Source organism: Cinclus cinclus, chromosome 1 (assembly GCF_963662255.1).
Source record: "Cinclus cinclus chromosome 1, bCinCin1.1, whole genome shotgun sequence".
NCBI classification, from domain to species: domain Eukaryota; kingdom Metazoa; phylum Chordata; class Aves; order Passeriformes; family Cinclidae; genus Cinclus; species Cinclus cinclus.
Window position 1 is genome coordinate 62,667,396 of NC_085046.1, and position 19,122 is coordinate 62,686,517.

At 42.1% G+C, this 19,122-nt stretch overlaps 1 protein-coding gene across 1 annotated transcript in view; it reads left to right on the forward strand.

The window, feature by feature from the left end:
* The first annotated feature begins 15,561 nt into the window (after positions 1-15,561).
* KIF13A (kinesin family member 13A) overlaps positions 15,562-19,122 on the forward strand; it is a 102,326-nt gene continuing 98,765 nt past the window's right edge. The window contains exons 1-2 of the mRNA XM_062498781.1: positions 15,562-15,616; positions 15,843-15,933. Coding sequence (XP_062354765.1) covers positions 15,562-15,616; positions 15,843-15,933 — 146 coding nt within the window. The remainder of the gene's footprint in view (positions 15,617-15,842; positions 15,934-19,122) is intronic.

A 19,122-nucleotide genomic window follows, 5' to 3' on the forward strand; every position in this document is an offset into this window, starting at 1 on the left:
TCATTTGGCATTTAAAAACTATTCCATGCCTTGACAACCGAGTGGTTTTGGTTCCTTTTTGGAAAGTAATCAAAGACCTGTGAGAGTAATGTGTCATTTCCCCAGCATGTTTTCACTATTCTTAATTAAGTATAGATACACTCCTGACAGAACTGTTTCCAGGAATTGTGCACAAGGGAGGAGATTGCCTTGACAGAATGATAGGAGAATTGGAAGCCTCTGTTCAAGGTTGCATAAATCCAGCTGAAATGATTGTGATGGAGGAGCTACCACTGATGAGTGAGTTGTGAGAAGTGAAATCATGTTCAAACTCTATTTTTTCCGTACCAGGAAAATGCGCTCTTTTCTCTGCTAGTTTATTCCTACCTTTATTAAGGTTGCACTGGAGCACTTTGTCTTCCTCTAAAATGCCCAAGTCTGTGTCTTTACCTAGAGGTAATCTGGTGTGTGGTTACACAGCGTGGGCTGCTTTGCCTAAAAGCCTCTTGAAGTATTCACATTTAGACCACAAGTACTCCTGCATATGTAAGTTTGAGTTGGCTGTACTGCTAACACAGCTACACGTAGGAGGTTTTCAGCACTGCCTGCCCCTGGTTTGTCATTGATATGATGCTTTTGCACTCCAAACCCCAGGATTCAACTGCAAATTGAAATGTTAGTGAGAAGTAAGCCTCATTTTTTTTTCCCTCTAGTTTCCAAATGAGGTTTTGTTGATTGTGAACACAAAGGAGATTTAGATCAGTTTATATTCTCTTGTTTTATTCACATTAATATTATATTCTCACTTATATTCTCACAGTTTTACTGTGGACACAAGTCCTTTTGCCTTACTGCATAGTGGAAATTATGCTATATATGACTTATTTTGAGAAGGATTTAATACCCCCACTAGAAGTCACTGCCGCATTTTTAGGCATTTAGGTGCTGCTAAATGATTACTTTGATGGTTCAGCATATAAATGCAAATGCTATCTGAGGAAGAGATGAGTAGGTTAAAATGACATAAAACATTTGGGCTAATTTTTTAGTAATTGAAATCATTACTATTAACTAATCTAATTTGAAATTCACAGACAATCTATCAGTAATTTTTTTTATCTGGATTTTGGTCTGATTTCAGGGCATTTAATAATTGCATGTGTTACTGAACCAGTGATTTACCAAATACTTGCATTAAACTGGAGCATGTTAGCCTTCTAATTCACCCAATGTGTTAATCTGTCTCATGTCAATATTTATTTAAACAAAACAAATCTCATAATTGGAGCTATTTATAAAGGTTAATTGAACAGTGACCTGCCAATAAAGTGTGATTTGCTTACTCCTATATTTTAATATTTTAGTGATAATTCCTCTTTTCATCACATTTCCTTGTTACAACACCACTTTAGTATTGCAGTTGCCCTGTAGATGGTTATTCCCCCTTTTGGCAATATCCTGCAGAAGTTGTTGTGGGGCCATTTATTATATGGATGTGCACAGTTGCTATTTTTCAGCCTTCTCTACTGCCTTGCCAAACAGCAAGTATTTTTGGAAGACCCAGAAATCCTCCTTGGCTGTTCTGCAGTATGAGGTGTGTATGGCCCTGAGCAGGTTCCCAGTTGGGAGGCCAGGAAGGAAATTTACTTAGAGAAGCAGACCCCTGGATTATATATTCCTTTCTAGATGCCAAGGAAATGCCTGCCTTTGACAGAACCAATTAGATAACCCTTCCTTTGGGGGACTGCTATGTGTCAAAATGCATGCAATGCCATCAATTCTGTATTCATACATAATTAATACTTCATCACAGTAGCACTTCCTCTGAACCATGGGCTGTGAGCTTTCATCTTCTCAGACCTTTTGTGCACCAGGAGTTTGGTTTTTTGCTACTAAATTCATGGATGGGCAAATTTCCTAGGGCCTACTGCCATGTAGGCAACTTTCCAGCAGTTGAAATGTTGATTTTTAAACATTTGACTCATACTGTTTTAAAATCTACAAAAACTCCCATTGTTGCCCATTCTGTTCCTGTCTCCTTTAGTAACTAGAAATAACTTGATTTTTGGGTTTGTAAGCAAAATAAACTTTGGGACTTTATTCTCCCTAATAGCATTTTTTTTCCAGTGTGCCATCTCCTGCAGTCTCTGCTTTACCTACCTACTGAAAGCAAATGCAGCCTTCTTCTGTGAACAGTGCAACTGTTCTTCTTTTACTCTACAGCTTGGTACTTAGTGTTGTACAGCACTGCATGAAAGGAACCACTGCATTCTGCCTTAATTGATGCAGGTGCGTAAATTGAGAAGCCATAATGAACTGTATAAAACCAAGTATTAAAAAATTTGAGTTCCTTGGTGCATAAGAGAAAATGCAGCAGTAAAGCTGAAATCTTGACACAAAATCTTGTGTTCTGAGAGAGGGATGGCAAATATTGAAGGGCCCATACTCAAACTGATTCCTTAGGTTTGGAGCCTGACTGGTTGTGCTTGGAATGGGGATAGCTACATGTATGATTACCTTTGGAAAAAGGTGGTGCCCATTCCATTTAGAAAGGAACATAGGACTGTGTCTAGTTGCCTCAGTGACAATTACTGTTTGGTTTGTTTTTTAAAAATCCACCACCTTTGCATAACTCTCTGAACCTCATTCTCTAGCCATTGGATTAAAACCAAATAAATATGATAGACAGTATTCCTTTAGTGTCATGTCTTCAGCCCCCCCAGTAGAGATTGCTATGTCTGTTGTGCACACACACACACACACACACACACACACACACACACACTGCAATTCCTATTTGGTCTATTTTTAATCACTGATCTCAGGTTGCATATGAATATATCAGGGTATGTTTACACTGTTAAGGAATTAAAGGAGTCAGAGAAGTTTCAGAAACGCATATTGAGATTATGTTCTGTAACCTATATTTTTTGGTTTGCTTGTGAAGAAAATAATTTTAGATAAAGAATATAGGGTTTTTTCAGGTTGATGAATGAGGGGAAAAGGGTGGGAAAATTGCAACATTTATTTCATTTTGGCCATTGTCCCTCTGAGCGTCTGTCCACTCCCTTCAGTAACATTGCTGTGCACATCAGTTTGATCTTTATATTTTTCCAAAACATGGATGTAATATCACTGTAGCATTTTTAAACATGATTTCAGGGGAAGAGGAGATCTCCTGTAATGTCCAGCCCTCAAACCACTAAGAATTTTATAGAGCAGGTCCATCAAGATGGTAGCTTTGGATATAGGAAACCTTTCAATTCTGGAAGGGTTCATGGAGGTCAAAAAGCAGCTTTCTTCCCTGGGACCATGGGTCAGTGTGTTGTTGCACCCTGTGCAGGAGGAGTTTCTTTTCTTCAATGTTTGAGGTTTTTTCCCCTGACTCTACTGAGAAGCTCATCTTACAGTTTACATATCACCTGTGAGTCATGGCTTGCCTCCACAGGAGCAAAGCAAAAATACACATATTTGTCAAGCAAGTTCTAAACCTCACTCTTCATTCAGGCATATCAGGACAACTGACAGAAGTTCCAAGTACAGCAAGCACTTCTTTGATACTGTTACATAAACAGCCAGGCTTTCTCTAAAGTGCCTTCTTTGAGTAACATGTCTGACTATTCTGGACAGCTTCAAAGCTCTCTTAATACTGGAGAGGTTCTCAGGGAGCAGATGATGCATTGCATTTACACCTTTTTCTCACTCTGCTTTCCAAGAGATTTACAGATATTCCTGAACTTGGCACTCCAACCTCTCTGTGGGGCAAACACAGTATAAATGTCTTGGCCCTGCAGCTGTAGACAACAGAGCTGAGAATCAAGGGAAGCCTTTGGCAGACTTCAGGCTAGATTTCAGAGTTCCCATTAAAAGGTTACCGTAATAAAGCGGGGAGAGTCTGTGTTTAATCACCCTCTTGTCTGGTTTTGGAAGAAGTTTTGACACTATACTGATGATCTTCTTGTTACTAATTCCTTTGGTGTTTCCTACAAATCATGGAAATTAATACTTTTCCAAACCGCAGTGTATTCCTAGATAAGTGCTTCCAGTGTGCTCCGCAAAAGTGTGTGGTTTCAGTTTTGAAATGCTCAAATTTCACATTGAGGATAGAAAGGAGGAGACAAGATCTACTCTGAAAAGGAGAAAAAAATAATGGAAGGTGTCTGTGGCTTAAGCATAGGGTGAACTCCACCAAGTCAGAGCACAGAGCAGAGCACACCCATCATTCCAGTAAAGGGAATGCATTCTTAAGAGGTGAAGCATTTCAGCCTGGAAAATGGACAAGATGATAAGGGCTGTTGTCTTTTGATTAGTATTTACCTCTGGCAGAGGAATAACCTGCATTTGAACAGATTTTCCAGCTACAATTAGACACTTTCCAGATGGAAATCTTTAGGAGAGGTATCAGTTACTTGTAGCTTTTATTATCTGTTAGTTTGCAGCAAAAATCTGTTGGGGGGAAATAAAGATTTGGAGCAAACTAAGCATTTTAGGGCAGTACACTCCCTGTAATTGAATTAATACATATGTAGCATTTTTCTAAAGATCCCTCTTAATGTGGCAATTTTTACTCTTAGTTCACAGGTGAGCACTATACGGGTAGAGAGCCAAGGTCAGAGAACAAATCCTGCTTTCATGGAATGTATTGTTTTTAAAATCAGGAAACTATTGCTTGTCACAAGATTCCATAAAACATTTTAAATATTTTAAATATCATTATATGCCTTGTACTGAATAATTTTAAGCAAGATACAGGATTAGAGATCTAAAATTATAACAGAAAAAGAAAGAATTTACTTTGAGAAGACTCTGAAGATACTAAGAAAACCAACCAATAGTTTTTTATCAAAGCTTGCTTTTAAAACTTCTAGTACAAAAAAAATTATCTTGAAAGAACTCTACACCTACATAATCACAGGAGGTAACTCTTACTGGGAATTTGTCCAAATATAAATAGATGAAATGTAAAATCCATTTGATGCTCACCTAGCATGATTTCCTGAATAATATGGACTGGAATTTAACCAGTATTAACCAGTATTTAGTAACTACTGATCTGTACTAAAAGTACAAAACAAAGAACAATTGTGCCTTTTACTATCACAGACTAAGGCACTACCTTGAGAAGAAATATAGCGTCATTAAAATATGCTTTATAAGAAATGTAGAAAAAAGAGTCAGATTAAGTATTAAAAATATAGAATCACTTTAATACGAAAAGGATGTGCCTGGCTCCCTTATCTGTCATTGTCCTTCATTAGGGAGGAAATAGGGCTCTTCAGTGAGTTCTCTGCCAACTTCCCCTCAATTTACAGCATGACATTATGGAGCCAGAAGTATTTAAAGTACGTGTATTAGTGTTTTCTATTCCTAATATTACTTGAACTGACTTGTTTGAGTTGAGGCTTGCTCTGTCATGAGTAGTTTATCTGTGCAGTCATGAGTACTGCAAATGGAATTGTCCACATAAATAAATACTGCAGGACTGGACTTGAAGTCAGGGAGATTCAGGCTAGTACAGAGGTTTGCCCTGGAGAAGTCTTTGCAGCAGACTTTATGATGACAATTTCTGGGAATGCTCCTTTGGGCTTTTATGTGCTGAAGCTCCTGTGCATATTTAGAATATATTAATAAGCAATTATGACTTTCAGCATCAGAAATCCTTTGTGAAAGAAACTTATTGTAATAGTTTGATTTTTCTTATTTATTCTTTCATAATTTACTGAACCCTTGCTTGGTTCCTAAAAGGCCTTTAGACTGAGTGGCCCAATACCACACTTCCCTTTTGGCATGTGCAGTGACTCAGTAAGCAGCAAGCTGGGGCAAGACCCACTCTGGACCAGCTTCAGGGGAGACCTTATACCTGAAATATGTCTTGCAGATCCTACAGAGGAGGTTTTTAGTCTTAGCCAACAGTTTAGAAAAGTTATGGTGTAGTACACTGTGGTAGAGATGACACTGTAGGTTCTAGTCCCAAGAAGACTGTGTGAAAAGATTTCTAAAGCTGCAGGGTAGTTAGCCACTTTTAGTTTTATTTTGCAAGAAGGATTGCTGCCTTTTAAAGACCAAGTGAAAAGTGCACCATTTCTTCCCTAGTATGGTGAAGTGAAATTGAAGTTACCCCAGGCCCAGCATTACAGCTTTTTGAAATTTATTTTGTGATGTTCATAAAGCTGTTCAGTACTTGGATGGTGTTATCATTAAAATGCAGCTGATACTATATTTCACATATTTCCACTGTGTCAGTGTTACTGAGATTTAAAAAAAAAAAAGGAAAACCAAAAAATATCAAAAAAACCAAAGCCAAACTACTTAGAAAAGTGTACCTTGAAGGCAGAAGTAAATCTTGTCTTTCTTGTGTCTCTCTCACTGGAGAAATAAGAGCCATGCAATTGAATTATTATCAGACATCTGTATCAAGCAATGGACTTTCACCCTTTTGTTTGACTTGACTTAAACCTCAAGCCAGTGTTCTTGATGATAAGGCTAAAATTTTGATTTCTGAATTTCAATCACATTGTTCCTATTTATGACTTCTGCACAACCCTTACTCATTCTTTCCAGTTTAGTCCATTCCAGAACTGTATTTCTCATTAGCTGTTGTTCAGTCAAACTATGGTGTACATGTGTGTCCTCACCACTTTAATTTCAGAAGAAGGGTTAATTCTCACAGAGGTTCTGTCCATGTTTTTGTTTTGCTGTGTTTCTTTTCTAAAACAGCCTTTCATCTTTGCTGTCAGATTAAAGGGAGGAAACCTCAGATCACAATATGAATGCTGGGAAAGGACCTAAGTCATTCAGGGAATGCCTTTGGGAGACAGGCAACGCAAGCTTTATTACAGGAGAGAAGAGGGTGAAGGACTGTACAATGCAAACTATGTGTGGACTAACACTTTTAGGAATACTTTTACCCCAGCTCCTCCTGTGCAACTCCATTTATAATAGTGACTGTAGGAATAATTAAATCAGAAGTCACTAACTTTCAAGTCACTGGTTTGCTGAGGTTTTTTTCAGTCCTCTGCAATGGCAGCAGGCTGGTCCCAGTGACCATGACTCTATATTGGATATTTTGGGTGACTGCTATAATTAGTCTGAGTTTTCATATCAAATGCTGGTGTAGACAACATACAAGAAGCTTGGAAGCCTCCATAGGTCATCTGTTCCTCAATTTATATTTTCACCTGCAAAGAGCAAGCCTTTTATGATGAGTTAAAGAAGATAAAACTTGAAGCAACATGACAACAAAGGATACCCAGTGGTTTTACTCTTTGACAGTCTTTAATAGAAAAATGAGAGTATGACCTGTTGCTGGTAATTGTGGTGGTGGTGGTAGTTACAAGATCATTATTTTTGGTATGTTTTCTTCAGACTGGAGAGAACTGGAAGGAGAAGTGATGCAGTGTTTTGTTTTCTAAATAAAAGATCACAAGACTTACTATGCACTTTAATTAGCACCTTCAGCACTTGTTTCTACCTTCTGCAGGCCCTGATGAAACCTGCTCAGCTTAATGTGAGTCTTCCTGATTACTTCAATAGACAGCAGACAAATCCAAGATCTGTGCTGAGCTGACTTCCATGTTTTAGCAAACACAATTTCACCTCCTCTCTGAAGGCTTTGTCTTGCTCAGCTTCCTTACTTTGCTGACGTGCCCATGTGTACTGTTCTCCTTTCTAATCGCTTTCAAGCAAGAGCTTCTTCTCCACACTTTATAAAGATAACACGTTTGCTAGAGTGCTTATTTGCAGGCATTGCTAAAAAGTAATTACATAAGGAGAAATTTTGGCTTGGCCAGCGTGGTTAACAGCTCAGCTGACTTAGTAAGCAAGCTTGGTGGATGTACTCCTCCCTCCCCACCCTCCTCTTCCTCCCAAGGGCAGGGCCCCAGTTCCAAGTCTCTCCCATGGTAGCCAGCAAAGTTCAGCTTCTCTCTCAAAGCAGAAAGTACACCAACAAGGGGACTGTGACTATGTGCAGAAGGGTTAACAGGAAAGCTCCTCTTTTGTTCCAAGAGGCTGCTGCTGCCACTGATCAGGCTGTTTATATTTACAGCTTTCCCACTCATCCCTACGGAGCGGAGCGTAAGGCTCACCTCTAAAGACAGTCTGAGCACTTCTGTGTGTTTGACCGACTGCATATGGTGTCTGTTTGCTAACCTTAGTGAAGACACTTGAAGGCTGCAGACTCGCTTCTCCTACCTGTGGAAAGGCACACACCTGCACTTAGCAAATGCATAATAATTATCAATGCTCTGGACAATGTTTGTGAGCCAGCTCCCTGCTTACAAGTGCCCTTAATCTCAATTTGGGACTTGCAGTCTCAAGAGGACTGCATGGATGTGCTGGAGTGATGCTTGCATACCAGACATTCCTAATCATAAAGATGAAGAGGGGTGAGAGCTTTCTGGGTAGGGGGAATAATGGCAGGGTTGTCCTTTCCTTCAGTTCACTGGGGCCTGCCTACTGATTTAAATTGTAAATAACTTTACAAACCAGCTGTGGCATTTTGTTTTTTCTTAGGCAAAGCATCTGATTTCTCCTAATACATAGTAGAAAACTGAAAGAAAAAAAAGGGAAAATTTCTATTCATTTAACATCAATCCCTTTTAATTATATAATAGTTATATTAACCACAGATAGGTGATGTCAATTCCTTTGGGACCTTGTGATCTTACTTTTTAAGAGTACAAAAGTGTTTCCTTTCCCTTCCCTTTCCACTACCATAAAATATTATCATTACCATGATGTTTAAAGACCATATAGTGGCACATGTCTGGTAGGGTCAGCAGTAAAGGTTCCCTGCTATCATGTCACCTATCCCAATCAAGCTCACTCTTAAAATTAGCTTAATTTAGTCCTCTGTTCTTCTGAGTAAGAAGCCATTCCATCTTCTGGGGGTAGAAGTCAATTGATTTCCAGCCTAAGACAGAAACACAGAAGGACTGAGGTTGGCAGGGACCTTTGGAGCCCATCCGGTCCAACTCCCCTTCTCAAGCAGGGCCACCTGGTTGGACAGATCCATATCCAGATGGCTTTTAAGTATCTCTAAGGATGAAGCTTCTACAGCCTCTGTGGGCAACCTGTGCCAATAGTCAGTCACCTTCACAGTGAAAAAGTGTTTCCCAAATTTCAGAGGGAACCTCCTGTGTTTCCATGTGTGCTCATTGCCTCCTGGCCTGTCACTGGGCACGACAGAAGAGAATCTGGCTTCCTCCTCTTTGTACCACCCCTCCAGATGTATCTATGAATTGATAAGATTCTTCCCTTTGAGTCTTCTCCATGCTAAATAGCCCCAGTTGCCTCAGCGCTTCTTCTTAGGAGATGCTCCAGAGCTTTATTCATCTTTGTGGCCCTTCACTGGACTGTCTCCATTATGTCCATGTCCCTCTTGTACTGGGTTTCCCTGAACTGGACATAGCATTCCAGATGTGGCTTCACAAGTGCTTGGGTAGGATCACCCCCCTTGACCTGCCAGGAGTGCTCCTCCTGATGCAATCCAGAATAAAAGGTCTGTATAAAAGAGAGTTTACACCCATTTGTTCTTGTCCTAGTGTTTTTCCTGGAACTTCAGTAACACCATGAAAGAAAGGCCTGAAAGAAAGCATAAATAATCATATCCCTTCCTGGTCTTTATTTTGCTAGACTAAACAAACTGAACTTTTTTAGTCTGCTCTTCTTTGATAATGTTCACCATTCCACACTTCTCCCAGTAATCCTTTAATGGATCTGTTCTGTTTTGAACTCCTCTTCCTAAATGCTGTACTGAGTTTTCCAGGTGGAATCTCAGCCGTGCTTTTTACCATGTCATCTGTACTTTTTCTTTCACTGTAGGAAATAACTGAAGTGATAACTGAATACATAGGTTTTCATTCAGGTATTGCTTGGTCGAGTACAGGATGAAGATCTACAGCCCTGCTCTCCCTCATATAAACAAATTTAAGAAGGTATTTGAGTTGGGGGTGGAGTGTTTCCTGAAGAAAAAAAGGGATGGCATTCAGATAATTAACATCAATAGCAACACAAATGTAAATAAAGCCACCATTTCTTTCCTGGATAGCTAAGGAATGTGAGCTACATAGAACATGACTAGCTGTCAGAGGAAGGCACAACTGTTGCTCATATCTAAGGTTACAATTGCAGGGATGTTAAATTCCCTGCCATAACCAAATCCCTCCCAAGATGACAGTAAGGTTCACTTTAGATTCAGTAAAAGCTTTAGTCACACTTTCAGAGTGTAGGAAAATGTATCTGAGCGATATAAAGAAATTTTCTTTACTTCCCATCAGTTTCCATGCTACCTTTCCCCTGCTTTTTTACTTCCATCAGTTTCTTTGCTATAGCTGCATTACTCTGCTTCTAAGCTCATTTATTTCTATTAATAGGACTTCTCATCTGTAGGTAGTAATGACCATTAATGTTCCCACAGTAATTTGAAACTATTTCTCTGTTCTAAGTGATAGGAGATGGAGAACAGAGCTCCCTGAGCCCTCTTCTTCAGTGAGCGGAGCAAAGAGATTGTCCTCTGCAGAATGGAGTTAAATGTAGCTAAAACTGAACAGCCCTTCTTACAGCTGGGTTAGTTTCATTTATTGTGCTGATCTTGGGATGAAGTTTATAAAAGCCTATTGCAATACCATATCAGGAATGATAGGCAGGGAGAAATATTTTATCAGATTTTATCAGTGAAATTGCAGGTGATATTTTCTCCCCGCCCCCACAGCAATGAATGTTACAGCTTGATGGAGATGTGATTGTACCTGTCTTGGGGACATTCATTGGTTGTAATTGTTCACCTCTGATCCCAGTGTGAGATCTACTGCGGAGCAGCAAGGGTGGGCATTGAGGCAGAGTTAAGGTCTAGCAGAGGTCATCACCCCAGTGAGGTAAAACCGATCAGGTAATTCAAAACATTGGTAAATTAACCTGTAAGAACAGATTTAGTTTGTTCATCACAGAAAGCCAGCTCTGTTCAGAGCTGAGGTTTAAACTGCAGTGCCTGTTCAAAGTTATTTATCTTATGTAGCTTTGAGCAGCACCTGTCAGGCAGGGTAATGTTTAGGTGCATATATTCTGCATTTGTTCTTAATGCTGGCAGTTCAAACTGCTTCATTTTTTCCTGAGTGTCAGAAGAGCATTTGTCCCTGCAGCCCCTTTCTGTGCCCCGAGTGTTGCCATAAATATGCTGGACATAGAGGACAATTTTCATGCCTCTGCACAGCATTAGAGAAAGTCAAAACAGATCTTTGATAAGAGAGGTGGCAACCATCCAGCCTAACGTCCAGCTTGAATTTGGAGCAAGAAGGAAGTGGAAAAGCAGCCTGAAAAGTGCCCTCAGACAGGTCACTGGCTAAATTCCTGCCCTCACACTCTTTTGTAAATTCAGTGCATCTGTCCAGGGGGGTTACTTGCAAAACCTAGTGATGCGTGACAGAAATTTAGTTCCTGGTGTGCAATTATGGGCAGACATTTGCTTCCCCAGGTGCTCTCTAAATGCATCTCATTAAATGAAAAATCCAAGTTTGTCTGCATAACAGGACACTAATTTGTGTCCTGTCACAAATACAGTCATATTTTATCCCACCCCTCCAATATTAAATATTTCTCCTTTCCATAATGACCATGCCTCATTCCTATGTGCTAAATGCTATTTGAAAAAATTGCACTAATTATTAGCCATTCTTCTTTTACAACAGCATCAAAAGTGAACAATTTATCAATTATTTTGTCAGAGCTATGGTTTCTTCCTGTTTTTTTTCCCTAATTTAAGTGCAATGTATTAGATTATGAACCTTAAAAATATCTTTCAGTTTTATATTACAGTATTAATTCATTTTACCTCCTTCTGATTGGATGATGCTGTAATGTATTTGGGTTCATAACAGAGTTTGTTTTCTCTGTTAATTCAAAATTTTAAAAATACTTAGTAAAATTTTGGAAATACAAAACTCTTATTTGGGCCACTTTTATAAAATACACTCCTTGGGTTAAATTTAGTAGTAAAAACCTTCATTGTAAGCATCTCTTGGATTTCAGGTGTTATAAAATTAAATACTTTGTCTTTCTTTCATCACTTGCAACACTGAAAGAATAGCACTGCTTTCCCATGCTCGCACCACTGCCTGCTTTTCCTCCTCTCTGTCTCCTGTGACACAAGATGAAGTTAGATGTGCCAGTGACAGCATGCATCATTCAGGCACAGTAAGGTATGTGCTGGTGATGCTGCTGACAAGATGGATATCCTTGGCAGGCTCCATGACATTTCTCTTTGCCCTTTGCTGAAGAAAAGGAGGTCACTGGAACACCATCAGGGCATCAGGCATCAACCTGGATGCACAGCATCACTCCCCCATTTCCATGTCATGAAGCAGAGCAATTGATCCTCCTGCTCAGAATATGTGGGAAGACATGGGCAAATCACATCAAATCCCATTACCTCTGTTATGCCTTGGAAAGATGAGGAGCATTTGGAACTTCCCACCAAAACAAAGGAAGGAGCAATGCTTTATTTTTGCTCTTTGCTGAACTGTGGATCAATGGGCAAATGTACAGAAAATGTACTTTCTCTAAGGCAAGAAAGAAGAATGAAACAGATGGAAAACAAGAAACAGACAAAGATTAAATCCTGGCCCTAGTAAAACTCCAAAATTCCCATTGACTGCAGCAGTACAGAGCCAGAATAAAATAGAGGGTGGAGGAAAACAGGGAGAGGAAAGAGAAATCAGGGAAGGATGGCTCCAGTTGATTTTATCCCCATGTTTCCATCTGAGTTCCCCTCAGCCACCATCAGTCTCCACTTTCTCCAGCTCTCATCTTTTCTCATTGCTGAAGCAGTAAGCTGTCATTTCTCATCCGGTATCTCCCATCCATCCATCAGCATGTCTGGGATAGCTGGCAGCTAATTCCGATGGGTTAGCGACCCATCAGTATCCCTTGCCAGTTCCCACGGGGCATGTAAACTGATCTAGCTAACAAATTCTGACAGGTGAGAGACATTCATCCTCAGTTGCTACCGGTAGCAAAGACAGAGATGTAAAGGGTTCCATATGGTGTTCAATGGGGAGATAAATGCCAGAAGAGAAACGTCTCATGGCCTGAATTCACAGACTACTCTTTGATCTACCTAATGATCTCACGGGGGCCCCTAAAACATGACCCCCTTCCTACTCTGCCCTAATGGCAAAAGTTTAGGGGAGACCAGAAACACATTCTATTATTAGCATGCTGCCCAATAGGTGTGGTCAGGTGAGGGTACAAATGTTGCCAAAAGGCCTTTCTTGAGAGGGCAGAAACACGCAGAAGAACAAAGACAATATTTTTGGCAGCTGTTTCTCAGGGTACATTGATGTGAATGAAAGATTAAAAATCCCTTTCTCAACTACCTAACACTAGAATAAATCAGAATTTCACAAGAAGTGAACAGTTACAGTCTGTATTAGGACAAACAAGGTTGCATCTGCCTTTTTAAACAGTTTTTCATGGCTGGCTTTCTATACCTGCAAATGGTGGAGTATAATTCACAAGCCTATACCAGACATCCACAAAAATTTCTTCCCAAGACTCTTCCCACAGCCAAAATCATAGTCAATGTCATAAAGACTCCCTTTAGTTTCTCTTTGGCTAATGTAATTGTTTTTATGTAATCTTGCAATGATGTAGTTTTTCCACTAAAGAGGTGGAAAATTGAGATGGGAGTATTTTCCCTTCCATCTGTTGGCTGTCTTCTCTTTCCCAGCAGTGTCCAAATTTCACAGAACAACTCCCTTTTTGCACAGCCATTTCAGACCTCATGCTTTGTCTTGAGCCAGCGCTTACTTTGATCTGGGTTTCTTACAGTCTCCAGCAGTAAATAGGATGTCTCATGTCAACATCACTCCTTTTCTTTACTCGTTGGGCCACATGCTTATGATGCATTTCGTAATGAACTTCATTCCTTATGCCTGCTTCTACAGGCAAGAAGTCCATGTGCACCAGCTACTTCTGCTGACGTTCTCCAGATGCCCGGCTCTATTTGGTAACCTTTCTCCTTAGCTGTGCTAAGTGCGTGTCTCATTTCCTTTCAGCATTCCTGCAAGTTGTGACCATTTGGGACAGTCAAGCTTCCTCCAGAAACATTCCTCTGAGTTGCTTTGCAGGGCCCTTTCTGGTTGGTGTGCTGGCAGCTGGGAAGGGGTTGATCTTCTAAGCTTCCCTCCATTGTTCCCACCTCTGTTTGAAAGGTCTGCTGTTTCTCAGTGCAGCTATCTATTCATCACTGGTTGTTTAGCCCATTCTCCCTACAGTGGTCTAGCCCCAGAGTAGACAGAATAATCCCATTGGGGTTTGAGCCTGTCTTCTGTAAAGAAAATGCTATTGACATTGCTGTTTTGCACTGGGATTCCTGCCAGTTAGCTGCATAGATAATAAGGATTGATTCTTTGGAAGATATTTTACTGAAGCTAAGGAAACAGTTTTGGGGAGAAAAGGTTTTAATGGGACACTTTGAAAAGAGGCCTATTGCATTTTTAACTAAAAATCTTTCTTGGCTTTCCCACTGAAAGTTCAGCCATCCTCAGAGCTCTCAGTTGCTGGATAAAACACCACTGTTTGTAACGCTTTCCCCCAATACTGAACCGGCCACTACCCCGGACACTACCCTGTCCTGCAGCATTTGGGCAGGCACTCGTCAGTGGGGGCCCGTCGCCACCTGGAACAGCAGGACAGCGTGAGTGGCCCCGGCGCTTCGCAGGTAGCCAAGGAGGTGACGTGCAGGCTGGAGCCCGGGGGGGCTCCTCGCTCCATCAGCTCGAGGTGCTGCATTACTTCCAGGCGCACGTTGCACCCAGGTCATCCTGCGTTGTGCATATTTAATGAAAAAAAACCCGATCCCCTGACGCCGCAACATTTTTTTCCGTGGCAGATTGTTCCTTCTCCTTTCCTTGCCCCAAGGAAACTTGGTGTACAGTCGGGCAAGCCGGTGTCTGCGGTGGCGGCGTACACCTGCAGAAGGCAGGACGGTGGCTGTCGGGCAGGGTCCACGGGCGCATCCCGCTCCCGCAGCATCCCCGCTCTCGCCAGCGCCGCCTTCCCGCGCAACGCGCATCCCCCCGCGCGTGCTCCCTGGGAAGCGGCGGCCGGCCGAGGATGGGGCGGGGGGAGAGGGAGTCTCCCCACGCCCTCGGGCCGAAGGCGCTCGGGTCTTTCCGTCGCTCTTCGGCGGCGCCGCCTTTCCCCGCCCTCTCGCTGCCTGCCTGGGCGCCCGCACTCCTGGCGGCGCGGCGGGAGGAGGCGGCGGCGGAAGATGGCGGTGGGGATTGGCAGGGAGGCGGCGGCAGCGGTTCCGCAAGCGAGCCCGTCGGCAGCCAGCGCCAGCGCGGACCGCGGCTGAGCAAGGAGGCGGCTGGGGCTGCGCCACCACCGCCCTCCCCGGCGCCGGACCCTCCTCCTCCTCCTCTCCTTCCCTCCCTCTCTCCCTCCCTCTGTCGCCTTCCCCGCCTGTCCCGGCCCTCCGCCCTCGCTCCCGGCCGGCATGGACGCTGGCGCTCCGCCGTGTCGCTGCCGCCGCCGGCGCTGAGCGGGGCCGCCCGCCCGCCGCTCCTGGGAGCGGGGAAGATGTCGGACACCAAGGTGAAAGTTGCCGTCAGGGTCCGGCCCATGAACAAGAGAGGTGAGCGGGGGCTGGGGGCGCTTCGGGGCGGGGGCGGCACCGGAGCGCGGCGTCCCCCCGCGTTGTGCCCGGGCTGGCGGGAGGACGAGCCCCCTCGGCCGTCCCCCGCTGCTCCAGCCCCTCGCTCCCGGGGGAGCCGGCGGGGGCCGAGCTGCACCGGCGTGCCGGGAGGAGGGGGATGCGCTCGCCCGCCCTGGCTACAGCCCCCCGCCGTGTCGCCTTGCAGAGCTGGACCTGAATACCAAGTGCATCGTGGAGATGGAAGGGAACCAGACTGTGCTTCACCCGCCGCCTTCCAACGCCAAGCAAGGAGAGAGGTAAAACCCCGAGTGGAAGCCCAGCCCCGGCTCCTCCGCCTCGCTCTCGCAGACGCCTCGCTTGGCTTTGTCAGGGCAGCGGCGGGGTCCCCAGGGTGTCGCTCGGTGCTTTTCGGGGTCGCGGTGGGAGGGAGAGGGCGAGAGGTGAGCGCTGACCGCGGCTGCTGCCTTGGGCTTGCATCCGTGGGAAGTAAGGGTAGGTTCTTTACCTGTCTTCTGGGGGAGTCGGAGGTAGCCAATGTGGAGACAGAAGATCCCTGTTAGTCTCCCAGGTTTAGAAGTTGATTCTTGATTGACTGCTCAAAAAAATGAGCTGTTGAATAGGTTAAGGACTTAGACTGTGTGTGCTGTTTTCAGAAATTTCCCTTGAGTATAGGCTGTTAACAACTTGGTGTAACCTGTGGGGGAACAAGAAGCAGAATCTGATTTTTATGCTAGTGATGGATTTTTTTATATAACTTTGTTTACTAGGTTTTAACCTATTTGCATTTGAAAAGGCTGTAATTGCTAGATCCTTTATTAATTCAGTGTTGTTCTGTGAAGTAGCCTATGAGAATATGCTAAAATAATTTTGAAATCTGGCATTTAGTTGTGATGCCCCAGTAAAGAATACCCTTGGAAAAAATCCAAAATACCAATGCACTAGACTGTAAAAATAGATCAGAACAGGAAAAGATTTCTTTCCTTTGAGGGAGTGTGGGGAAAGACAGGGAGGTGCAAGGAGAATAGTTATGTTATATTCTGGTCTGTTCAGTTATGTTGTATTCTTATCTGCTGGGTTACCTGTTGACTGCTCAAGTTCAGTTGATCTGTTAAATGTGTTTAATGCCAAAGAGTAAGAAGTCATTTGAATGGATATGGAGATTTTCAACCTAGCATCCTCTTACTACTTAAGCCTTTTTAAAAAGTATTTTTGACTCAGTTCACAATAATTATGAAGAAACTGTAGTGTGAGAATATTCTTTTTTTGTTTTTTGCAAAGATGGAGTGTCATGCTTTTATAGCTTTCCAGCAGAAAAAGTTGAGACCTTTTCTGTTCTTACATGTCCGAGGTGTGAAGGTGCTTCCCACATTAACCCAAGTACTAGAATATAGCTGTAATCACACCAGTTCATTTTAGATCCAGTTTGCATTGTCTTCAGAACCATTGTTGTGGCTAAAGTGCTGGCCTGCATCTTGAAAGATCTGTGCTTGTTTCCTGCTTCTTTCAAAGATCTTTGTGTGTTCTATAAGTTGTGCTGCCTCTCTGGGTCTTAGCAGCTCATCTGTGAAATGTAAGTCTTGGGGGTTTTTCGAAACTGTTTTGTTTTAGAATGTATGGGTTGTATTTTTTTTCAATAAATGGGAGTTTATTGAAGTGTGTATATAGCTTCCATCACAACACTGCTGTAATAAGAATAACAAACTCCTCAAAATGAGTGGGATTGACAGGTATGAAATATAAATGATACACAGAGTTTATAAAACAAAAACAAAATTAAGATTTCAAACTCACTGTTTCCATAGACTTGGGAGACTAAGGTCCAGGTAGTTTAATCAAGTGCTGGTAACTCGGGTATTTTGCTTATTGTGCGCACTGGCCTGCAGATATTCAGTGAGACTATGCAGTGATTGTCTTTTGAGAGCTTGTGTGTCTTGTGTTTATTAGGCTTTAATATCTGTAAAATATCTAAATTCTCTTGGTGGGAACTGGCTTCTGCCTCTCCGTTAAGAGCCTTATGGGTGAGCTGTGACGCTTGTATGAGACCTCACCGTCGGCAGCTGTGTTGGCAAGGGATAGCTGTCCTGCTTGCAGCACAGTGTGAGGCTGGAATTTGGCTGGCTGCTAACTTGTGTGTTTGAAACAACTGCCAGATGTGTTATTGGAAAGAACAGTCAGAAATACTGATCAGGAGTAACTCTCATTAGTGCAAGCAGATAGTTTGGGTGCCTGCTTAATGGCAGACTTTGTGTGTAATCTGTCAAAATGCCTGATGGGCTTTCTAGGGCCTCATGAACATCCTTATGTTCTCTTCGGTGCTAAACTGCTGGTTTATATTTTTTACTCAATATAAATAATTCAATTTCTCGTGATGAGAAATGGATTCTGTTCTATGTGTACCCACCATAAAATGTCTGTATAAACTGGCTCTGAATTGCTGAGTAGTTGCTGCTTGTACTTGGTTTGATGCCTTGGCAGGGTTAGAGATGTCAAACGGATTTTTGGTTTTCTTTGTGTAGCTTGTTTTTATATAGCTTAACTGGATTTTTCTTTCAGAGCAACCATGTCATTGCAAAAATGATTTAATTTGTTAGGGTTATTAATTGGCCTTTCTCTCTTCTATGCATTATTTTAATATTCTGTTTAGTCTTACCTTTCCCCTTCCGCATTTTATCTTTTTATATGGAAATTTCCCTTTTCTAACTGAATGGAACTACAAGTTTGTGCTGTATTTCGGAATAAGAATAAGTAGCCTTCTAAACAAATTTGGTTTCCAGGGCTGCTTTTTAAAATTCAGCTGAAGCCAAGAGACTATAGGGTGTAGGGAGTAGAATTCAGGACCATGCTCTTTATTTGCTTTGTTCTCTCAGTTATAATTCAAAAGGTACTGACAGAATTCTCTAAAGTAAAATTAGGCACCTCTTTAATAACTATAAAATTATAAAATTTGCTCTTGGAAAAACATCCAAGGTTAGGAAAATCAGATTTTACTAGCTTTGCCTATGCTGTACGGAATTTTGGAATTAAATCTAAAGTCAGCTGCATTATTTTAAATAGGCTGTAGGCATGATTAAGGCATATTTCTGAAGGATTTTAGATGGGCAAGTAATGCTAGTTTTACAGGTGATGTAAAAGGCCTAAAATCCCAGACAGTGCTGTCATTTGTCCAACTTTCATTATTGTGTTAGAGGTAAAGTTATAGCAATAAATTAGAACAGGATTCTGACTGCATCTTCTAACTGCTAGATCACACAGCACTCACACCATAATAAACACAGCTACAAAATAGTAATTGTTTCTAAATGCAAGTGTTCTGTCTTTTTATAAGCAGCAGGCCTGCTGTTGCCTGCTGCACATGACTTTCAGTGTTCTAAACTAGTGAAGAAGGAAAACCAGAACATAGTAAAACTGAACAGTCTGAGTCTGAAAGGTGCAGGAAAATCTTTATCAACTTGAATAATTGGAGACAGAGCTCAAAAAGGAACAAT